The sequence below is a fragment of the Scomber scombrus genome, chromosome 6, assembly GCF_963691925.1.
Source record: "Scomber scombrus chromosome 6, fScoSco1.1, whole genome shotgun sequence".
Taxonomy (NCBI): domain Eukaryota; kingdom Metazoa; phylum Chordata; class Actinopteri; order Scombriformes; family Scombridae; genus Scomber; species Scomber scombrus.
The window spans coordinates 23,723,503-23,743,594 of NC_084975.1; the positions used below are offsets into that span (position 1 = coordinate 23,723,503).

The 20,092-nt window shown below is 41.1% G+C and overlaps 2 protein-coding genes across 2 annotated transcripts; both read right to left on the bottom strand.

Moving 5' to 3' along the window:
- Window positions 1–3,919: 3,919 nt before the first annotated feature.
- On the bottom strand, window positions 3,920–7,387 carry LOC133981534 (aquaporin-9-like). Its single transcript, XM_062420281.1, has 6 exons — window positions 7,286–7,387; window positions 6,915–7,041; window positions 5,724–5,861; window positions 5,397–5,515; window positions 4,577–4,794; window positions 3,920–4,130 (listed from the first exon to the last, which is right to left on the bottom strand). Exons 1-6 carry the CDS (start codon window positions 7,385–7,387, stop codon window positions 3,920–3,922), a joined length of 915 nt encoding a protein of 304 aa, XP_062276265.1.
- A 389-nt stretch (window positions 7,388–7,776) lies between these two features.
- On the bottom strand, window positions 7,777–16,407 carry LOC133982057 (cingulin-like protein 1). Its single transcript, XM_062420958.1, has 18 exons — window positions 15,424–16,407; window positions 15,256–15,350; window positions 14,179–14,281; window positions 13,983–14,078; window positions 13,738–13,886; window positions 13,075–13,216; window positions 12,768–12,980; window positions 12,472–12,678; window positions 12,251–12,355; window positions 12,005–12,157; window positions 11,762–11,932; window positions 11,279–11,431; window positions 10,212–10,301; window positions 9,291–9,374; window positions 8,896–9,020; window positions 8,532–8,640; window positions 8,275–8,438; window positions 7,777–8,172 (listed from the first exon to the last, which is right to left on the bottom strand). Exons 1-18 carry the CDS (start codon window positions 16,405–16,407, stop codon window positions 8,094–8,096), a joined length of 3,222 nt encoding a protein of 1,073 aa, XP_062276942.1. The 3' UTR covers window positions 7,777–8,093.
- Between the last annotated feature and the right edge of the window lie 3,685 nt (window positions 16,408–20,092).

Below are 20,092 nucleotides of genomic sequence, written 5' to 3' on the forward strand. Positions count from 1 at the left end.
AAATACAATGTTACCATATCGATCCTTGCTGTTGGAAACTTTCCTGAATGTCCTGAATTCAACACGTAGCTACTGTGGTGAAATCAGCTCAGCTCAATAGTGCTAAATTGAACTATGTTGACTCCATTAAATGCAGTAGGGGGTCGTCTGCAGCAGAGGGAGCAGCTGCTGTGGGTGAAGTATTGGGAACAGATGCCAGTGAGTCACCAACATCAGCATCACTGAGTCACAGCCAGCCTCTCATCTCCTCTGTTTCCATCGAGGAGTATTTCAGCAATCATGACTTTAACTCCAAATGTTGTGCAGTAATATTCATTTTAAGTCAAGTGTGCAGAAGAAATAAAACATTTCCCTCACAGTCACATTGCAGCTTTCTTTGTGCTATCAATGAATTTTTCCTCATGAGTGTGTTTGATGATGTAACAGCCTCAGGATTAGTGTGTGTCAGATCCAGGAACGTGGCCCGCTATTGATTTTCAATGTGGATCCTGAGCTGCTGCAGTCGCTTGTTGTGACATGAACAACAAGCGGTCAACCACAACAAGGTTCAATATTTTATGGATAACGCAGGCGGCGAGTTGTTTGTCAGTTTACATTGTTATCAGTGATACTGTCGTCCATTTTCCCACATACTGATGCGACCCTGTGCCTGAAACAATGTGATGGGAAAAGAGGACAATGTTACTAACCATGGTCAATACAGCTCTGTACAAGGAGCTGACGTCACGGCTGATAAGCAGTCAGCACCTTTTGTCTCTCCTCGCAGTGACAAAGCATGATTGTAAAAGTGGCAAAGGCCTGTTGTGAGTGACACCCAGACTCGACAAAGCATGGAAATACAGTGGCAGCAAAGAAATAACTCTCAGTTCTAATGTCCAGTATCAAATAATGACCACAACACTCCTCCTTTTAGTCTGAGTAGATGCAGTTTTGTAGATTTAGTTCACACTTCTCTCAAAAAAGAAAGACATTGAAACTAAAATGTCATCTGCCGCTATCAAAACTCGTATTTTATTTAAACAGAGTTCACAGATCCAAATCTAAATGACTGAACGTGTGGAACAGCTGACTTGGAGAAACAGCCTTCCCACATATTGAACTTATTTGATGCGTCTGTGTGATTTCACGGAGAGAAGGAGAAATGCATTTTTATAGAACCGGTTCTCCGAAGACTGTTCCTGATGAATGCTAAGCAGTCTGTCAGTGCTCCTTCTTCTTCTTCAAAGTCAGCTGAATCAGCAGCACAGTAACGCCACCCCTGCATCATTCAGCTGCTGCTGTAGGTGAGAGACAGTAATGGGAGACTCACATATACCTGCACGTGTTATTATTGAGCAGCTGTTCAGTCCATACAAACTGATTTTCCTATATGTTCCGTGTATGTGTCACGTATGTGTTTGTCACGTACTGTATACATGACAAACCCACACAAGCTATGATGCGATCTGTACTTTGACCCTAGTTGAACTGACAGCTGCCTCAGGGTCAGAAATACTCCATTGCTGTTTCCTCCTTGATGCTGGCTCAGCAGATGGAGATCGCCTCGTCTGCTGGTGTCACTGACCCTCCTTTTGTCTCTGAAACTTGGTTGACATAAATGTTCAAGCGAGGATTCGTGTGTGTGTGTGTGTGTGTGTGTGTGTGTGTGTGGGGGGGTATTTGTACTTACTAATATAACATTACATTTTATACATTATTTTACTTCTACTATAGTACCTTTCAGAGGATAATATTGGCCTTTTTACTCTGTTTCCTGTATCTGATAGCTACAGTTACTAGTTAATTTGCAGATTAAAGGAGAACTCCACTGATTTTTTCACATCAAAGTCTGATTAAAGGTCTTTGGCAGTACTACTATGTATGTTTAAAAAGAAAAAAGGTATTCAAAGCCTTGTCTTACCTTAGCTGGAGCTGCACAAAGTCTAATAAACCATTTGGGGTTGAAAACTGCAAATATTTAAAATGAAAAAAAGTTGGGGTGTGTGTAGTTTGAAAGAAGTGAGGTTTTTGTAGCCTGCTTACGTTAGCTGCTACCATGGATGTATTACTAGCGTGACACACTCAAATCTGTACAAGTGAACAGAGTCACGTTGCATTGTTGGTAAAGTAGGTGCCGGGTTTTGACAAGGAAGAAGAAAACATGAAACAAAAAAACACAATATCTCTGATTCTGCTAAATCGATTTTGATCCTTTTCTTTTTCAAACTGTCTATCATGAGTCTGACAGTATTATAGGAGAGCAAGATGAGCTGGTGTCGTTCTCTTTTAAGATTTTATACACAATAAATGTCTGGGCGGCTTGTGGGCTGAGGGAAAAACCACTAACCACAGCATTCCCAGGTCACGCCCTTTGTTGCATGTCATTACTCATCTCTCCTCCCTAATTTTCTGTCATCTCAGCTCGCTAATGAAGACAGTAAATACCTCCAAAAAAGATTTTATACACCAAACATATAATCAACCTCTGACATATAAAGATTTGTCAAAGGCTTAACTGCCTGAGTACAGGTAAAGTGGTCAAATTTGCTCCATGAACGACAAACTACAACAGTAAAATACTAATTACATATATATGTACACACTGATGCGGATATTTGGGACTTTTTTGCTAAATGAGAACACTGATCTGAACACTTCTTCCACAGGACGACAGGAAAGCTCTTTTACACTATAAATAAATTAAATTATTAATTAACCACTTGCATGTAGTAACCGCCTGAGGTTTCAGGTATAGTTTAAAGTCCTGTGTATCTCAGATAATTGTTGATATGCAGGAGGTCATAGAGTGACTAGAGTGATAAGCTCCTATAAGAAATATTTTACTGCATAATGTTTGGTGCGGACACTTAAAGGCATAATCACCATTTTCAATTTTAACAGCTAAACACAAATAATCCATCACATCTGTCAGTCACTGCCGTTACAGTCGTCTCTCGCTTTTTTACATAGACTTATAAAGCAGTATCTGATTGGATGTATGAGAATAATTGTGTACATGCTGTAAGGAAAATTACATCAGCTGACTGTGTTTTAAGTTAGACGTAAAAGTCAAACTGCAGTTTTCAGTGATGAATGCAATAAATGGTGAAGTGAAATGAGTCCCTGATGTAAAAAATGTCTCTTAAGAAATGTATATTTTGTAGAAATTTTATGTAGACAAAACAACATTGAGTAAACGTAACAAATAATGAACATCAGGAATAATTCCTTATGGTTTACTAAAGAAAAACAATAATAATAAAAAACATACAGTCTTGAATGAATATACAGGCAGTAACATGCAAACACTGAAGAGAAATGGGAGCAAACCTAGGAGACTGACATGCATGTAAAATTATTACTTCAGTGTCAATTGTGTCCAAGTGAGTATATCAAAATGAAGGGTATATTTTTCCTCTAATATCTATAATACAGTATGTACAACACATAAGTGACAGTCATAACAATGTGAAACACACACAGGACTGAGATTTTCATGTGTTTATAAAAGCATAAGCGTAGAGGAGACAGTTCGGTGTAAGATTGAATGATGGGTTCAGCTTTCAAGGATGTTGCAATCTTTTGCCTGTTTTTGTATTTCTACCCACAGTACAGACCGAAACAGTGACCATGCTGTTTATTTTGTGCGACTAGCTGCAGTTTTTCCATCTAAAATCTAAAGCGTTAAGACTAATTTATCTTACTGTGTGTTTTGACCCTTGAAGGTTTTAATGGTGTCAGCAGTGAGCTGAGAAACCGTGTCTCTACAGAGCATGAAGTCAATCAGTAACTACTGACTATCCTGCTACTGTATTGACGAGTTTGCCAAACAGAGGAAGACTGTCTTTACAGATGTTCCTCTTCATCTGACTGACAGTAAAACAGCTGAATCTGACCATGTACCAGTCAGGCCTTGAGGTTAATTATTGTCTTTTTTCGTTTAGCTCATGGTGATCATCTCGTATTTGTCCTTCAGACTGCTGTCGTCATCCTCCTCGTCTTCCTCCTCCTCCTCCTCCTCTTCCTCAGGGGGCTTTTCGGGCTCGTCACGGTGGTGGTGCAGCTCGATGAGCAAGTAGTAGATGGCGGCAGCAATCAGGCCCCCCACCATGGGCCCCGCCACGGGGATCCACCACCAGTAATCCGCAGTACTGTGAGGAGACAAAAACAGAAAGAAGCAGCAAGAGTGAAATTCCGAGCAGGCAGTCGCTCATGTGCTTGGCATCAGAGGCCTCTGCAGGTCAAAGGTAGCATCACTGGATCATTCACAAGCATCGACTGCATCTGTGCAGTGCATGTGACATTATATAACACTATTGTTCATGTCAGCACCCAGTTTACTTTCCACATTGCTATAAAAGGATCTAGTTTCTAGACAGGCAGGCATAAAATAACTCACTAAATTTGCTTTCCCATTAACCACATAATGTAAACGTATTAATTCTCGTCTGTCTACTTCAACTTCAACTTTTTTTATATAGCACTTTGGACACAGCACAGTTGATCCAAAGTGTTTTACACAGAGGAAGAATGATCATTTCTAAATCATGCTCAGACACAAAAACAAATCCCTAATCTGTGTTTGCTGCTAAGTTACCTGAAGACCTCCATCCCCCATCCTGCCACAGCCGTGAACAGTCGGGGTCCCAGGTCTCTGGCAGGGTTCAGCGGATAACCACAGTTCAGCCCCATGGATACACTGATGGCCATGATGATCAGGCCAATGGCAAGCGGCTCCACGCCTTTAGGAGCTCCAATGTTTCCTCCGTCGATGATAGCCAGGATACACAACACCAGCATACCTGTCCCCACCACCTGCAGGAGCAGAGCATCACTCTTGTCATAAATGGCAGTTCGGTTCATAAAAAATATATTTGTTCCAGTTCAGTTATTTCATTGAGTTTATGACTTCTTTCAACTGAGTAAACTGGCAAAAACTATCAGAAGTGTTACTAATGATTCTAATCTGTGCTTTTACTGTCATGAACCTTCTAAATAAAAATATTTTTGGCACTACAACCTACTAACATGCAACCACAACTACGATTTCCCTCCAAGCACCACAGTTACACAGACCCAACAAAGTAAACATTACCATTAGCTCATTTAGACTTATATCAATGGTTCACCTGATGTGGTTTTCAACAGTTTTAGCAGCTAGACGTGTTTTTTTTGGATCGCTGCACTGACTAAACAGACTGAAAATGGTGTTAAGTATAGATTTGACCTTGCAGTGAATGCCAGGAAATGGGTCATTAGACCCAAAAGTAAGCAAACGAGGGGGATGTTTTCAGACTAAGTGGGCAAATCAATGTTTCATTAGCCACATTTCCTAGATTTCACAGTATTTAAAGTTTGAACAGGAGCGGTAGAGCATAATGAGGAGAGGTCATTAGGTCACAGTGACCAGAGCTCACCTGATCAACGAAGCCGCCGAAAACTGACAGGTGTCTCGCAGGGTAGGAAGCAAAAATGTGACCTGTTGCATTAATTCCAGTCACCGACAGAATGCCACTGGTGAAGTCCATGAAAGCATCTATGGGGACGACAAATAAATAGAAAAGTGTGAATAGAGATTGATTTTATCCATTCGTATATATCTCATATTGTTGAAATATTTTTACTGTGACAGCTCAGTGATTACACATTCAGTGTTGCTGATTTTAAGTTTGGGAGACACAAAACAAAACCTGGCCAGAAGAATCATTTTCTAATGTTATAGTTTAATATTCATGTCTATTCACCGTAGTATAATCCAAAAACAGCAGCAGCTCCGGTAAAAGCACCAAGAAACTGAGCGATGACATAGAAAGGAAATTTCCAAATCTTCAGTTTGCCCAGAACCACCATGGCCAGAGACACAGCAGGGTTCACATGGCCCCCTGGGACAGAGGACAAAGCAGAGAGTTAAGAGGAGGGGGTGTAGTGGTTGGGGGTGGGGGTGGCTGGCATGATATCCTCTCTATCATTAGCGAGGTCGTCACATTTACGAGAGGCAGCAGAAGGGGAGCAGCCCCTGGGGCGGTGCAGGGTTTTGTTATGTACGTTCAAAGCAAGAAGACAGAATAATGGTCACACTGACTTATAGAAATTCAACTATCAACATTATTCTGTTCCTTTTTGAAGTCAGACTGTGGTCACATCCTGCCACTTTTAACTCATAAAACAGCATTAGAAAGCTGCCTGTCTGTGATCTGTCTTCCTGAAATCCATTTTGGTCCTTTTGATGTAGAACTGGAAGTAGCTGCTGCTTAGATGAGGCCAGCAGTGTCGTTTGGACTGGGTCTGGTCTCTGTCATAGACAGATGAACGTAGCCTGTGATCGATGGGAGTTTGCAGGACATTTAGTGCCCAGGGTTATGAACGACCCCAGAGAGGCTGTGCTCTAGCACTAAGAAATCAATGGTCAGTACACACTCATTGAACCTGGACAGACAACAGGCACGATGCTGCTGACACTGGAGCCGTGGAGGTGGCACATGGCTGGACAGGAGGCCATAAAGTTATATTATTATAGGATGCAAGCCTCATGAGTAACACTATTAATGTTTGGATTACAACACATAACAAGAGAGCTGTGTCACACTGTTTTATATGTTCTGGCAAAGGTTGTTTGTATTAACTATAAATTATTTCACACTATAGAGTCTGTAGTGAGAAACAGTAGATTATGAGGCTGAATATGCACACAACTATATTATTAAAAGTGATATTTTTCAGTAAGGGTTAGAGTTAGGGTTTGACCAGATGCCAATATCCAAAAGAATAGGAAATTGATCAGAGCAACACACATTAACAATAATTCATTTAATTGTTTGCACATGCATTAAATTCAGAGCGTTTGTTGTATGTTTTGGCCCTTGTGTGAGAGAACATGTAGGGTTAGGGTTAAGAAGTGTAAAGAAGTGCTTCTAATGACATGAAATCACATTTACCTGAGACTCCACCCGCCACATACACTGCCATCATCAGTCCTACAGAGAAGCCGATGTGGATGGTGAGCGGCTCACCCAAGGAGTTTCGACTGAGGACAGTTTGAGCGACCGAACCACAGCCGAACAACTAACAAACAGAGGAAGAGAGTATCATGTTTTCAGCCACATATTTTCAAATACAGAGAACATAATGAAGAAGGATATAGATCAAGACAGCTGTGTACTAAAATAAGCATATAAACAAAATCAGACCTTAAGAAAACTAATTCTGAGGTCAATCATAAAGCAAAAAAAATATGAGCGCACTATATACAAATGTTTTACCCATTAAAAAACAACAACACAATTTTAAAATCCAAAATGTTACTCACAACCAAGACAAAGGTCCCGAGGAATTCTGCCAGGAATTCCTTAAATATTCCATGTTTCAGAGCACAGTGTTGCCTCATGCTTCTCTTCTGTTTTATTTCCATGTATCACTGTGCCAACCGCTGTTAAAACTGCCAGATGTCCAGTAGTGTGAACCTCTGGAGTTGATCAGAGCCCCCGTGTCAAATCCCCACCTCTACCCAACTGCAGCCATTCAGGACAGGCCATTGATCTATCTGTACAACCATCACACTCATCCTCACACAAAGTGTCACAGCTGAGTGATTGACAGGTGACTTTTGTTTTGTATTGTCATTAAGTGTAACGTCAAATTGTCTTACTTTAAACCTGTTGCAGAAAAAACAAACTCTCAGACTTACAGAAACAACATACAGCTGGATTTATTTCAGTTTTAAGGCTTTCTGCAGCTCCATGAACATCAGTGAATGTTGGAAAAGCATTAAAGTATGTTTATTCATTAGTCTGAGATTTGCAATTCTCACCATATTAACTCACACCCCAAAATAATAACTTAGCAAAGACATTAATTTGAGAAATAAGTCAAGATTGCACTTTTGTAAAAAACAAGTCTGTCAGATCATGCAGTTATAAATATTGCCACTAGAGGTCAGCCTTGGCACGGTGCCATGCTAAGCACAACTGAGGGAAAAAAGATAAAAACACACCTGAGTTGTTAATGAAATTATGTTGAAATATTAAAACAACCACTCTAGAAAATAAGTTCAACATCTCCTCAGAAAGTCCAGAAATGACAGTTGAACTCTTTTGTTTCATCACACGTCAGTCCAGTTAATCGGAGCCAAAATCCTCCAAGTCGTTGACATCGTCCTCCAGAGCCTTTATGAGAGAAGTTGAGTTCTTCTTACGCCTGTTAATGAAAAAAAATAAAATGATCACATTTGAAGAACAACGTGTGATATTCATGAACTGATGTAATGCAGAGGCTCAGTGGCAGAAGGTGTGTGGTCACCTCATCTCGCTCCGCAGTGCACCGAGTTGGCTCTGAATATGCTCGTTGGCCTCGATCTGCTCGTCCAGATCTCTCTGAAGCTTCTTTTTAGCGTTTTCCAGACGCTCGATCTCCTCCTCCGCCTCGTCCATCTGCCTCTTCGCTGTCTTCAGCCTCTGAGTCAGCTGCAGAGTTCACAAAAGTGAGATATTGAATCATGAGTCAGGTCTGCTGCTCCCTGAGTACTTTCTGTTTTCTTTATGAATAAAGATGTCTACCTGGTCCCTCTGGGTCTGCAGGTTGACGTTTTCTTCGTCCGCCTGCATCTTCATCTCCTTCACCTTGCGCTCCAGCTTGCGGTTGGTTTGTTGCAGGTTGTTGTTGTCCCTGAGAGCAAAAGCACCAAGAGATCACATCACTGCTGCAGCAGCTTCCTGTAACTCAACACCTTCCTGGTGTGTTTGGACTCTCTGAGATACTCTCACTCTTACAACCACGGGGAAAAGTGATATGAGTGGGTTCAGTGCTCGACAGCTACCATCAAGTATCTGATGGAACCATTATTCAAAGTGTTATCCTACACCGTCAAATACACTGTACACTATACTTTATATAAATGTTAAAGTTGTTGCAGGTGCTCACCTTTCCTCTCCGTGCAACTTTTCTTCAAGTTCCTGGATGCGGATGTTAAGTTTGGAGACGAGTGAGTCCTGGTTGGTCCTTTGTGATCCTTCCAGATGAGTTACTCTGCTCTTGAGGTCTTTATTCTGACAGAGGAAATGAAACAAAAGATGAGGTATATATGAGGCAAGACACTTAAAGATACCATGTGGAGTTTTGTTGACGATGGATTATCTGTGCTCTTGAATTTGAAGCCAGAAACAGTAGGTGTGGTTTGCCAAGTTACACATCGGGTCTGGGTGGCAGATGGTGTCTTAAAAAGTATTAAGACTTTCCATAGGCACAACTTTTTTATCCGTATATTTCTGATGTGTTGACTCCTTAAATAAAATAATAATTTTGCTCTGGATCAATACCTGTCTCTCCAGGCTAATCTTGTCACACTCCAGGTCCTGTCTGACTCCTCTCTCCTGCATCAGCTCATTCCTCAACTGATCCATCTGTCACACACAACCAGCAGAGACAGGAACCATTTTAGCATTAAGTCATAATATAGTTCAGAAAATACATTTTTAGTCATTTAACAAGGCTATGACATATGGGCACCAGACCACTAAAACTAATACTTTGTGCCAATTCCTGCATGGAGCTAAATACGGGCTTGCACTTTATACGTACAGTCTCTTATATTGACTGAAAACATGGCTATACTTTATTAAAAAGGGCAGGACTTGTTGACAAGCACTTTCAGGTTAAATGAAAGTTCCCAGCTTAATTCTTAAAACCAGAGGAAATGCTGTCTGGTCTGAGCAGCCACATCAGATCTAACGGCTCTCCCCTCTAATAACATCCAGAGGCCCAGTGAAGGGTATGAATAGTTGTCCACAATAGTTAGCTGCTTTTTTTTGTCTTTGCACTGCACCCAAAACAGTGTTTTGTGTCAATTAGTCTGCACCACTCTGCTCTCATTAAGTTTGGCCTACTTTACAGACACGCTGAGGAAGCTGAGGTTTTCATGATGACATCTGATATTAAGAAACAAAATGTGAAATCAGCGAGGTTCAGTCATATTTCAGAGGTGTAACGAATTGAACATTAAGAAACAAAACTTGTTTGACAAGCAACTCTGGACACAACAATCAGCAGCTTTCAGTGTCTGATGGGAAATCTGTGAACTCAGCCCTACATCTGTTTGCGATAAAAACAGATGTAAGGGATGACTGTTCAAACTTGAGACAAGGCATAACTCTATCACTGATGGGAGGGAAATTTGTGACTGTTAGCAAATAGAAAATGAGGGAAAAAAGGCCAAATGCATCATGAGGGAGTAAACCTGCCTGCTCTTTGGTTTTGTCTAATCGTTCCATCAGGCGGTCAGCAGTGCCGCGCTCATCATGAAGATCTTCTTGTAGTTGACTGATGCGCCCCTGAGAGGAGAGGAAAACATAAAAATGTATAAAAATGTCAAGTTCATTTATGTAACATTGTGCTGTAACACAGTGAATCGATCCTTTGAGGCTGTGCTTAGAAAACTGAAAAGCAGGGTAATGGTAGTTAAATACAAAGTGGGACGATTGTGGGAATCTTGTGGGAAAATCATGAATAAGATACAAAAAGCTGCATTTGCAAAGGATGTGATAACTAAATACTTTGTATGATTGTTTATTGCTGAATGGATGATGGCTGCTTTTGTTTGCAGGAAGATGAGAAAGACATTTCCTGAGAAACACCCAGACAGGTCAGATAACTTTTACAGTAAACACGAGCTTCCTCAGTCGATACGCAGTGTCAACAATGAGCACACTAGTGTCACTGTGTAATGTTTTGTCATCAGCAAGATAAACAGTGCTGAGCTGTGAGATGTTGTTGCCATGGCTCTTTTCAGCACCCTCATAGCTCACAGGAACAAGTGAGAGCAAATACTGGCACCTGAACAGATAAATACTTCAAAATAGGCGATAAACTAAAGTATAACGTGAGCTCAGATACGAGTGAATGCTGTTTCTGATTGAGAGCTGCCTGTGATATGTACAAATATACAAATACAAACGCCACTTGGGGAAGATTTTCATGTTTTAACTTCAACTAGAGGATTAGATCTATTGTGTGCTCAGAGATATTTTATATAATTTGGCTTGTTGAGATAGTCATGGCTGTTGCATTAAAAAAGGCTTGTTTCTATTTTTAAGGAGGGACATTATAAAATCTTTGCATCTCAATAATCTTTTAAAAAAAAGATGGCCAGACCTTAAAAAAGACAACTTGTGGTCAGAATGAAGTCATGGGTATGAAGGAGAACTGTGAACGAAAATCAAATGTGGGTATTTTTTCAAATGTATGTTTCTGTTTTTAACTCTAAGCCCAAGTGTAATTTATTTTCTACATTCTCCACTGAGACATTTACCTCCATGATTTTGACCTGCCGCTCTCGCTCTTCCACCGTGGTGGCATTCCTCTCCTCCAGCTCCTCCAGCCTCTGCTCCAGCTGCCGGCCCCTCAGCTGGGCCTCCTGCTGCTCCCTGCGACACCGCCGCAGATCCTCCTCCAGAGGAAGCAGCTGAACACAGAGCGGAGCACAGAATAAGCACAGAATAAACACACACACGCCGAGATAAGGTAACATACAATGTCTGCTGTCGGGCAGTGTTCGGCTAGACGTTATCACACAAATACAGAATTAATCAAGCCTGGTAACACATTTGTTATGTTTCTTTTATGTTCCTGTTCAATCTCACACAAAACAGGTTTAGAAAATTGTTTTAGGATCTTAGAGGAAAAATGCTGAAACAAATGGGCATGACTCCTTTTTATCTCAAATTGAATTCAGTGGTGACTAATAGAGTTGAACCCACATACTGATGAATCAGTAAGACAATAAGTGCCACACCTCTTCCTGCAGATTTTTGGCTGCCTGTCGGGATTTCTCTAGCTCTGCTCCCTTTTCCTGCAGCTGTCTCCGCAGCTCGGCCAACTCCCTCTGATTCTTCTCTCTGGCCTCGTCGACCTGACTCTGAAGTATGTCTGTAGAGGCCTCACAATCCTCCATGATGCTGTTCATCTGATAACAAAGACAACGTGTTTACAGCTGTTGATAAGATAGGGGCTTGGTTAAGTCCTTTTGGTTTCTTACCTTCCTCTGAAGTTGCTCCACAGTCCTGTCCTGCAGCGTCCTCTCATCCTCCAGTGCTGTTTTTGTCTTCCATAGCTCTTCGATTTGTTTCCTCTCCTCCTTGAGCTTCTCTTTCAGGTCCCTGTGCTCATGATTGAGTTTGGTCAACTTGCCCTAAAGGAAGAAAACAAAAAGGAGATCTAACAACGATCTCATGTAACGACATCAGTCATAAGCTTTATGTCATTTAAGGTTTTTTTTTCTTACCTGCACGTCCTCCAAGCGAGTGAGCAGCGACTGGTTCGACTGACACATTTCCTCCTCGTTCATTCTCACATCCTTCAACATTTCCTCAAGCCGCTGCTTCTCCCGCTTAGAACAAAATAAGAATAAACAAGAAAATGTCAGAATAGATCACATCAGTAAGATAAAGTCTGATTCAAAATACCTAAAAAACAAAAAAATGAGAGGAAATCAGATTTTCCAACCTCCAGCTGCTTTGCCCTTTGCTCCAGCTGTCTCTCCGTGACTCTGCCTTCCTGGATAGCCTGGTTCAGCTGATCCACCTTGTTGTTCAGCTCCTGCACATCTCCTCTCAGCTGTTCTTTCTCCTGACTCAGCTCTTTCAGGTGCACCTTGGCTGCACCTCTCTCCTCTTCGGCCTCAACCTTCCTCTGGCCCAGCAGAGCATTGCTCTAAGAGGCAATTATAAATGATGAACATTTGAAGCAAAATTAATTATATTTTAGCTTTCAGAAATAAGCAGAAATCAGAGTAATATTACCTCTTTGGCCATCTCTAAATCCCTGAGAAGATTTTCAAGCTCCTTCTCGTACTCGTCCTTCAGAGCGGCCATGTATTTATCGTGGGTCTCCACTTCGTCTTTGAACGCCCCTTTCAGGGCATTGAGCTCCCTCTCCCGGCGGTGCAGCACCTCCTCCTGCTCTTCCTTCACCTGAAGCATATCCTGAAAGTCTCCACGCAGCTGCACCATATCCTGAGACAGACAACCATCAAAATGCATTACTACCAGGAGCTTTCCATCTGCTGCTGATTTGTGAAGTGTATCATGTTCAAATGGCTTCATTTACCGTCAGCAGGACTTCTTTCTCCGTATTTATCACCTCTGCCTTCTTGGCTTGGTCCAGCTCGTCGTGCATGTCAGAGAGCTGCTGCTGAAGGTCTTTCATCTCTCTCTTAGATCTTTCTCTTTCGGCCTTCATCTGAATCAAACTGACATCAAACAAAAAACAAAATGCAGGAGAGACAGACAAAATTTAGTTTCACATTTCATATCACGGGAAGAAGTCTGCTTATCCTGCCTGAAAGTTTTAGAAAGGAAAGACTAGATAAAAAAAAATGATATCTGCACACTTGATCCAAACGGTATTTGACTTTGTTTTCAGTCAAATGACCAGCGGATCCGATCAGAGTACACTCGAATGACCTAAGATTATGAGCAAAAGCCCATTTAAAGAAACTAGGTTAGGATTTAAGTGCGTTAGTATTCTTTCCTGGTATTTAGCTCTGCCTTTCATAACAGCTTAATTTGATACCAATGAAAAACATCAAACCTTCTTTTATTAGTATATACTTAATGTTCACATGGTCAAACTTCATATTTTTGGAGTGTAAACTAAGTGACTGTTTTCTTTTGAATCCCCTTTTTGGCTGATGCGATCTGTGTGTTTTTACATAGCACAGCTGCCTTCATATAACTTTTGTTTAATGTTCTGAAGAAATCACACCCTTACTCCTTTTTGGTCGACTGAAGTTCATCCTCAACTTCAGTCAGTCTATCCTTGAGTTTGCCGAGCTCTGTCTGACTTTTGGCCAACTCTTCCTGCAGTTTCTTCTTCTCTGTCCAGGCCTTCTCGCAGGCCTTAGCCAGAGTCCTTTCATTCTGCACAACGCAACAACACAGAGAAACATGTTCAGTCACAGGAATACGATGTGAAGGGCCTTAGAGGTGAATCAGCAAGATAAGACTGCACTATACCTTCATCTCAGTTTTCAGTTTTTGCTTTAACTCGGTCACTTCTTTCTCTAACGATGCCCGTTTCTCCTGCAACTGCCTCACATCAACTGTATAATCCTACACATTTGGAAAAAGGGACGTCCAACACAGAGGATCATTAAGAGTTACAGACAAAAACAGAGATTAACACTGACAACCGTCTCATCTCATCACTCACTTTCTCCTCTTCCAGATTCACAGATGTTTTCCATTTAAGTGTGTTGATCTTTTCAAGCAGCAGGTTGACTTTCCTCTCAGTGGTGGGGTCGTCATCAGTCGTCCTGAAGAAGCCAGAAAAGTATTTCACAAACACACAACAATTTTTAAGAAGCTCTTAAATGGTTCTTCAGCACACATTTCTCCATAGGCACTGATGACTGATATAAACAGTCCATGTGAAGAACTTGTTTTATCAGTGGAAACAAGTTAATGCTCTGCATTCCTGGCTGCTGCGTGTGTGAGCACACACAGCTGGAGCAGCAGCGCCTTATCTGAGCACAGCACATGATCACACACACAAGCTACTCACTACAAGATGGCTATAGGGTCAAATAAATAAGAGACAGTGTTACTGAATATTGATTTTTTTTACCCATTTTTCAAATATTGGAACTCGTGCAAATACAAGCTCATTTATAAGAGTATAAGGCTGCTGATATTCAATATTTTTCTTATTGTCCATGTCCAATATCATGAAAGACCAAAACTTTTCAATACTGTCCAACTTTCCTTTTGCACTTAGCCAATTGGTTCCTCCAGAAGACATGAAGTTTTGGAAATCAATCACAAATATATAGTTTTATGTGCAAAAAAAGGCTCAGTAATCTCTTTGAACAGCTCGGCACTGTGGTTTTCTAATAAATGTTACTCAAACAGTGTGAGTAGTGCATTTATTAGGGACTATTTTCAGTTGCGGATCAATAAACTTTTGAAATGCTAATGACTATTAATGGCAGCAGGGTGGTGTATGTGGAGTGTGATTGAGTCAAAACAAATTACAGTGTCCATTTTCATTGTAAAGTAGGAACATGTCACACAGTAGCTAGGTTTCGTTCCAAATTTAGCAAAAATTGTAACCAAATTTCCAGAATATAAGCAAAAGAAATTTTGAATTAATGGGCGTTTCCATCTGCTTCAACGAGATGACATAAGAGCATCAGTCAAACCTCACACAGTAAAAAATAACATATTAATATTACATTAATTTGAGGAGCATTGAAGTGACCGCTTCAATGTTTTCATCTGTCTGACTTACCCATCCTTGAGGTAAGTGAACAGTATTTGTTTTGTTGTGTCTTCAGTTGGATCTGCTGACAGTTCTTGCTGTCCTTTCAGAAGATCAGGAGTAACCTGGTTAGAGAATATACACCAAATAAATACAAACTTTAAAATTACAGCTGTATCCTACATCAGATCTCTTTACCTGTGCGTCTCTCTCATCAGATCCATCATTTTGGTCACTACGTAATACAGAGACAGCCGATCTCTCCATTCTGTGAAGTGGTTTTGGGGCCTTTGTGGACATCGTCTCTCTTCCATTATGTCCTCTGAGCAGAGTGCTGGGCTTGCTCTCCTCTCTGTTGTTTGCTGAAGTTGCCTCTCCCCCGAGTAGCCGAGCCCTAGCTGACCCGGGCGGATACATCCCACCTGAGGCCTCGACTCTGTTGCCCTTCAGAGATGAGGCTCTGCTGGAGGAAGTGGAGGATGATGAGTCGTCTGAGGTTCGCCCGCTGTCTACGCTACGTGACCTTCGACATGCCTCTGGGTCCAGCCTGTTCCTTGGGCTGCCCCTTCCCCTCCGCTGGCTGCTGTTGAACTGGTCTATTAGTTTCCCTACAGATATGAAGGAGTCTGCGTCCCCTGCATCTGGGGACAGTGGAGGTTCACCTGAGGGAGGCGCTTTGTTCTGGGGCGCCTCACTCTGGTCTTCCTCTGGGCCCTCAGCAGGCAGAGGGATCCTGGCTTTGGTCGCATTAGCAGTCTGAGTATTTTCAGGAAGAGGGTTGGTGTGTAGCCGTCCAAGTCGAGCGACTGAGGCTGTTTGTGAAGGACAGAGAAGGTTGAGGTTATTACTTTCAGGGTCATAAGGTCTCAGAAGCTCGGGGTGTTTCTGATAATGAAACTCGGAGGAGGCTGCGGTCCTCTGCGCCTCAGACGTAGAGCGTCTTTCATCCGTAGACCTCCTCACCATGCCTGGGTTATACCCCGACTGGTGAGTGATAACAGAGATGTCCCTATGGCTCTCCTGGCCAGCGCTGTTCAGAATCACATATGGTTGACCTTTAATCCCCTGAACCTGAACCCTGACTCCAAACAAGCTCTCCTGGCTGCCGCTAGGGCTGAGCTGCTGCGCGTAATTCCTCTGTATCCTGACGTCCGGAGAGCCACTCAGTCTGTGAGACTCCATGGTGACAGATGATCTCCTGAGGTGGTGGAAAACACAGACAGGTATGTTAAAACGGTGACACTGACAGAGGCCGATCCTGCATGGGGAGATGAACTCAAAACTGATGCATCAGGTTGGTCGAGCAATGGTGGCTGTTTACACAACATTGGAGCGGGGTTGGAGCCACAGAGGGACACAATGACACACACCCAGGGAGCTCCTCACACAGCTGCTCTCAGTCAGCCAGCGAACATACAGACAGAATAAATGGATGCTGACAAGAGCCTGATATTGCTGTGCAATGGAAACAGCTCCTTCTGTGTGCAAATGACAGGGTACTATTGTACAGCCAAAGCTGAGCCAACTGCATGACGACTGCAACTGGCCGAGGTCTCCGAGGTGTCGTCACCCACCTCATGGTGTAACTCTCAAGGAAAATGTTTGTCAACAGATACGTTACTGTGAGGCTGAAGCACGAGAACACAAGAGGGGCTGTGCTGGAGACAAAACGGTATCTTCTAAAGAGCATCATCCTGAGCACACTCACTTTAATGAATGACACTACAGAAAGCAACTCATTCATAAAGTTAAGTCAGTTTAGTAAGGTGGCCTGTAAAGAGGGTTTATAAGATGTAACTAATGGCTTTATTTATGGTTCAGTGTATTTCCAAATGCATTACAGATCAGTTTAAGGCTGATTATTTTGCATTATAACCTGTCAATTGTATTTTTGATTAATTGATTAGTTGTTTGGTCCACAACATTTTCCCTAAAAACTATTCATAACAGTTAATTGATTATCTAAAGAGTTGGCAATTCATTTCATACTTGTCAACTAATTAATTGATGGTAAGTCGTTGCAGCTCTAGATAAATTACAAACTGTTAATTAGAGCAAGTTTGGGGTTGCCAGGTTGTGGAAAAAACTCCTCTAGCGTTAAACTTGCTTGTCCTTTTAACTAACCCTTAAATTAATCGGAAAGTCCCCTCAAATTGACTTCAGTCAGCAAAATCTATTTATTCTACCATTACTACACTACTTGCATCAAGTAGCCTATTAACATTAAATTGTTAAGTAGGCTAAATGTATAAAGCTCATTTAAGGGGATTTCCGAGGAATTAAAGAGCTACAACTACAAAGAAACGACCATAATGGTTGGAGGTGGATTTTCTACAACCAGACAAACAGAAAGCTTGTGTTGTTAATAGTTTATAACGGTTCTATAAAACATGACTAAATATTGTATTAACCTTTACAGCTAATACTAATAATACACTAATCACAGGTAGAAAGTGGTAAGGCTATTTGTCCAAGTTTGTCAGTTTTACTATAGGGGATTTTTCTCTTTTCTTTTTTCTTTTGACCTTTTAAATCGCCTGTTTAAACGTGTCAAAGACGAGTTTATCAGTCCATCACATACAGTCATTGTAGTTTTAAGTTTATTTGTTGCGGATCTGCGCTTATCCGGTTTTACTGGTAAGCTTTAACTCGTCTCACTTTAAACATTAAACAAAGACTAAAGGCTGCCGTTGAAAAGTACATACAGGTACATTGAATTAAAGGAAGGTCACTCACACAGCATATCATTGTGAACTGGAGCAATTATACTGACAGATGAAGAATAAAAGTTTTTTTGTTTTTTTTTAACATAAACTCACTCCGCTCTGCGCCGCACAGACGCACAATAAGTCGCTAGGCTACTACAGTAATATGATGGTTTTAGTTTTTTAATCAGCATAATTTAAAAATAAATCGAAAGTCTGTCTAAACTGTGAGACTTACCCGCTGTGAGTCCAGTGTGAGTATTGAACAGAGTCCTCCCTCTCCTCCTCCTCCTCCTCCTCCTCCTCTTCCTCCGGTTCAGACTGTCCTGCCTCCACCCGGACTGGAGAGGCGTTCACTGCCGGCTCTGTGTCAGATATTCAAACCATATGACCACTGCTCAACTTCTTCAATAACACTCAACATGACAACCAGTGCATCAAAGGACATCCCGACTCTATACCACATAAGTCCTGAACTATTTGTAGTGGGACATGTGACCAGGATGTGCAGCCCGTTAAAGGATAGGTACACAATTTTCTCTGGTAGTGTCTTAAAACAACAGTCAGGTGCCCATATAAACACTGGGAGAGGTTTGCCCTCAGTGTCATCATTCCTCCTGTTCATACCGACTATTAAAATATCCCTTTCAAATGTTATTTCAGTGTGAATGTAAGCCACACTCATTTAGTGCAAAAGCTTGTATGAGGCTTAAGCGGTCTGGGTTAGTCATATCAGTCATGTGTCATGAGATGTGGTGGTTTGACACTAAAAAGACTGTAATGTTGAAAGATATGTACTTGATTTGACCGATTTGGAAGCTTCATATAAACTTTTAAAGACATTTTTTTGCACAGGAGGAGGCTTATGGATTTTTGCCCCCATCACTTACACTATAAGCACATTATGAAAGGATCTTTATGAATGGGAAGAATGATTAAAGCAAGAAAAAAATATGCTTCTTTGTTCATATGGGCTCCTGACTGTTGTTTTTAGACAGACATGAAAAAAATGTGAACCCATCCTTTTTTTAAATTCTGCAAATAGATGCTTACATTGAGAGACTATTGCAGATGTTTGACCTCATCCAGGTATTTAAAAGTTTAGCCTAAATTAGGTACTCTCATCTTGTCATACTGGAAAGGTTTTTCTTTATTAATTAAGCATTAATCAGTTATTATTAACACTGACTAGAATAATGGTGTTTGTCCTTCAATGTAAAAGCATGTTTATGTGTATTAAATGGTGAAAGGTGACGCATCCAATCACCAGGGGTCAAGGTTTTGTGTATTCTGCATCAGGCTGCATATTTGTGTGGTGCCTCTGAATAAATGTGTTTTCTGAAGGTAAGCCTGCCTCCCATCTATCTATTTATCTATCTATCAACAGGTGTGTGTCTGTGCATATGTGTGTTCTACCGTCTATAATAAATCATTTAACACACAGACTCAAATTATTTGTTAAAAAAAAACAAAAGACATTTATTGCTACATTATTATTTTGACACATGCCTGCAGGCTACTTCAAACTGTACACGTACTGTACATAGTATAGGAGTATTTCAGATTATTTGTAATGATTATTTATTACAGTATTTGTTCTGCAGAGTGACAAGCAAACAAGACATCGATTATTTTGCAATGCTGTATTGCTCAGAGCAAGAAATGTGACTACATCTAGTAAAACTGCACAAAAATGGTTTTATAAAATCAGAGTGACAAAAGCAAATACGGACATTATTAAATTCACAATATTTGTATAAAAGATAACTTACATAACTTAGAAAAAAAATGAAATGTTCTATTAAAAACTCAAAACATGCAAAGAACCATTAGAGAGCTGCGACTACATCTGAAGAGCAATAATTACACTGAGAAGAAGAAGGAATAAGACTGAGAAGTGTTCGGTTCTGTCACCAGTGTTTCAGGAAGTGTGTCGTTGTTTACAGTGCTATAAACACAAATCTGTAACAAATATACAAATAACAGAACAGCTTCAATATATTGTGTATGACGCCCACAGGTTAAAGAACATTCTCGGAGATCTGTTCATTCATAGAATGGTCAAACTCCTACCCCACACACACACACACACACACACGCACACACACACACATGCACACACACACGACAAATGAAATCTGTTGTCTGAACACACAAATGTA

What these genes read in the sequence shown, in the direction of transcription:
- LOC133982057 (XM_062420958.1), bottom strand. Translation starts at nt 16,407, where the DNA reads ATGGAGTCTCACAGACTGAGTGGCTCTCCGGACGTCAGGATACAGAGG. An exon ending in AGAAAGAAGTCCTGCTGACG is followed by an intron (nt 12,981 to 13,074) that starts GTAAATGAAGCC and finishes TGTCTGTCTCAG; the next exon opens with GATATGGTGCAGCTGCGTGG. An exon ending in CTCGCTTGGAGGACGTGCAG is followed by an intron (nt 12,158 to 12,250) that starts GTAAGAAAAAAA and finishes TTCTTCCTTTAG; the next exon opens with GGCAAGTTGACCAAACTCAA.
- LOC133981534 (XM_062420281.1), bottom strand. Translation starts at nt 7,387, where the DNA reads ATGGAAATAAAACAGAAGAGAAGCATGAGGCAACACTGTGCTCTGAAA. An exon ending in TCGGGACCTTTGTCTTGGTT is followed by an intron (nt 7,042 to 7,285) that starts GTGAGTAACATT and finishes TCTGTTTGTTAG; the next exon opens with TTGTTCGGCTGTGGTTCGGT. An exon ending in TGGGGGATGGAGGTCTTCAG is followed by an intron (nt 4,131 to 4,576) that starts GTAACTTAGCAG and finishes GTCTCCTCACAG; the next exon opens with TACTGCGGATTACTGGTGGT.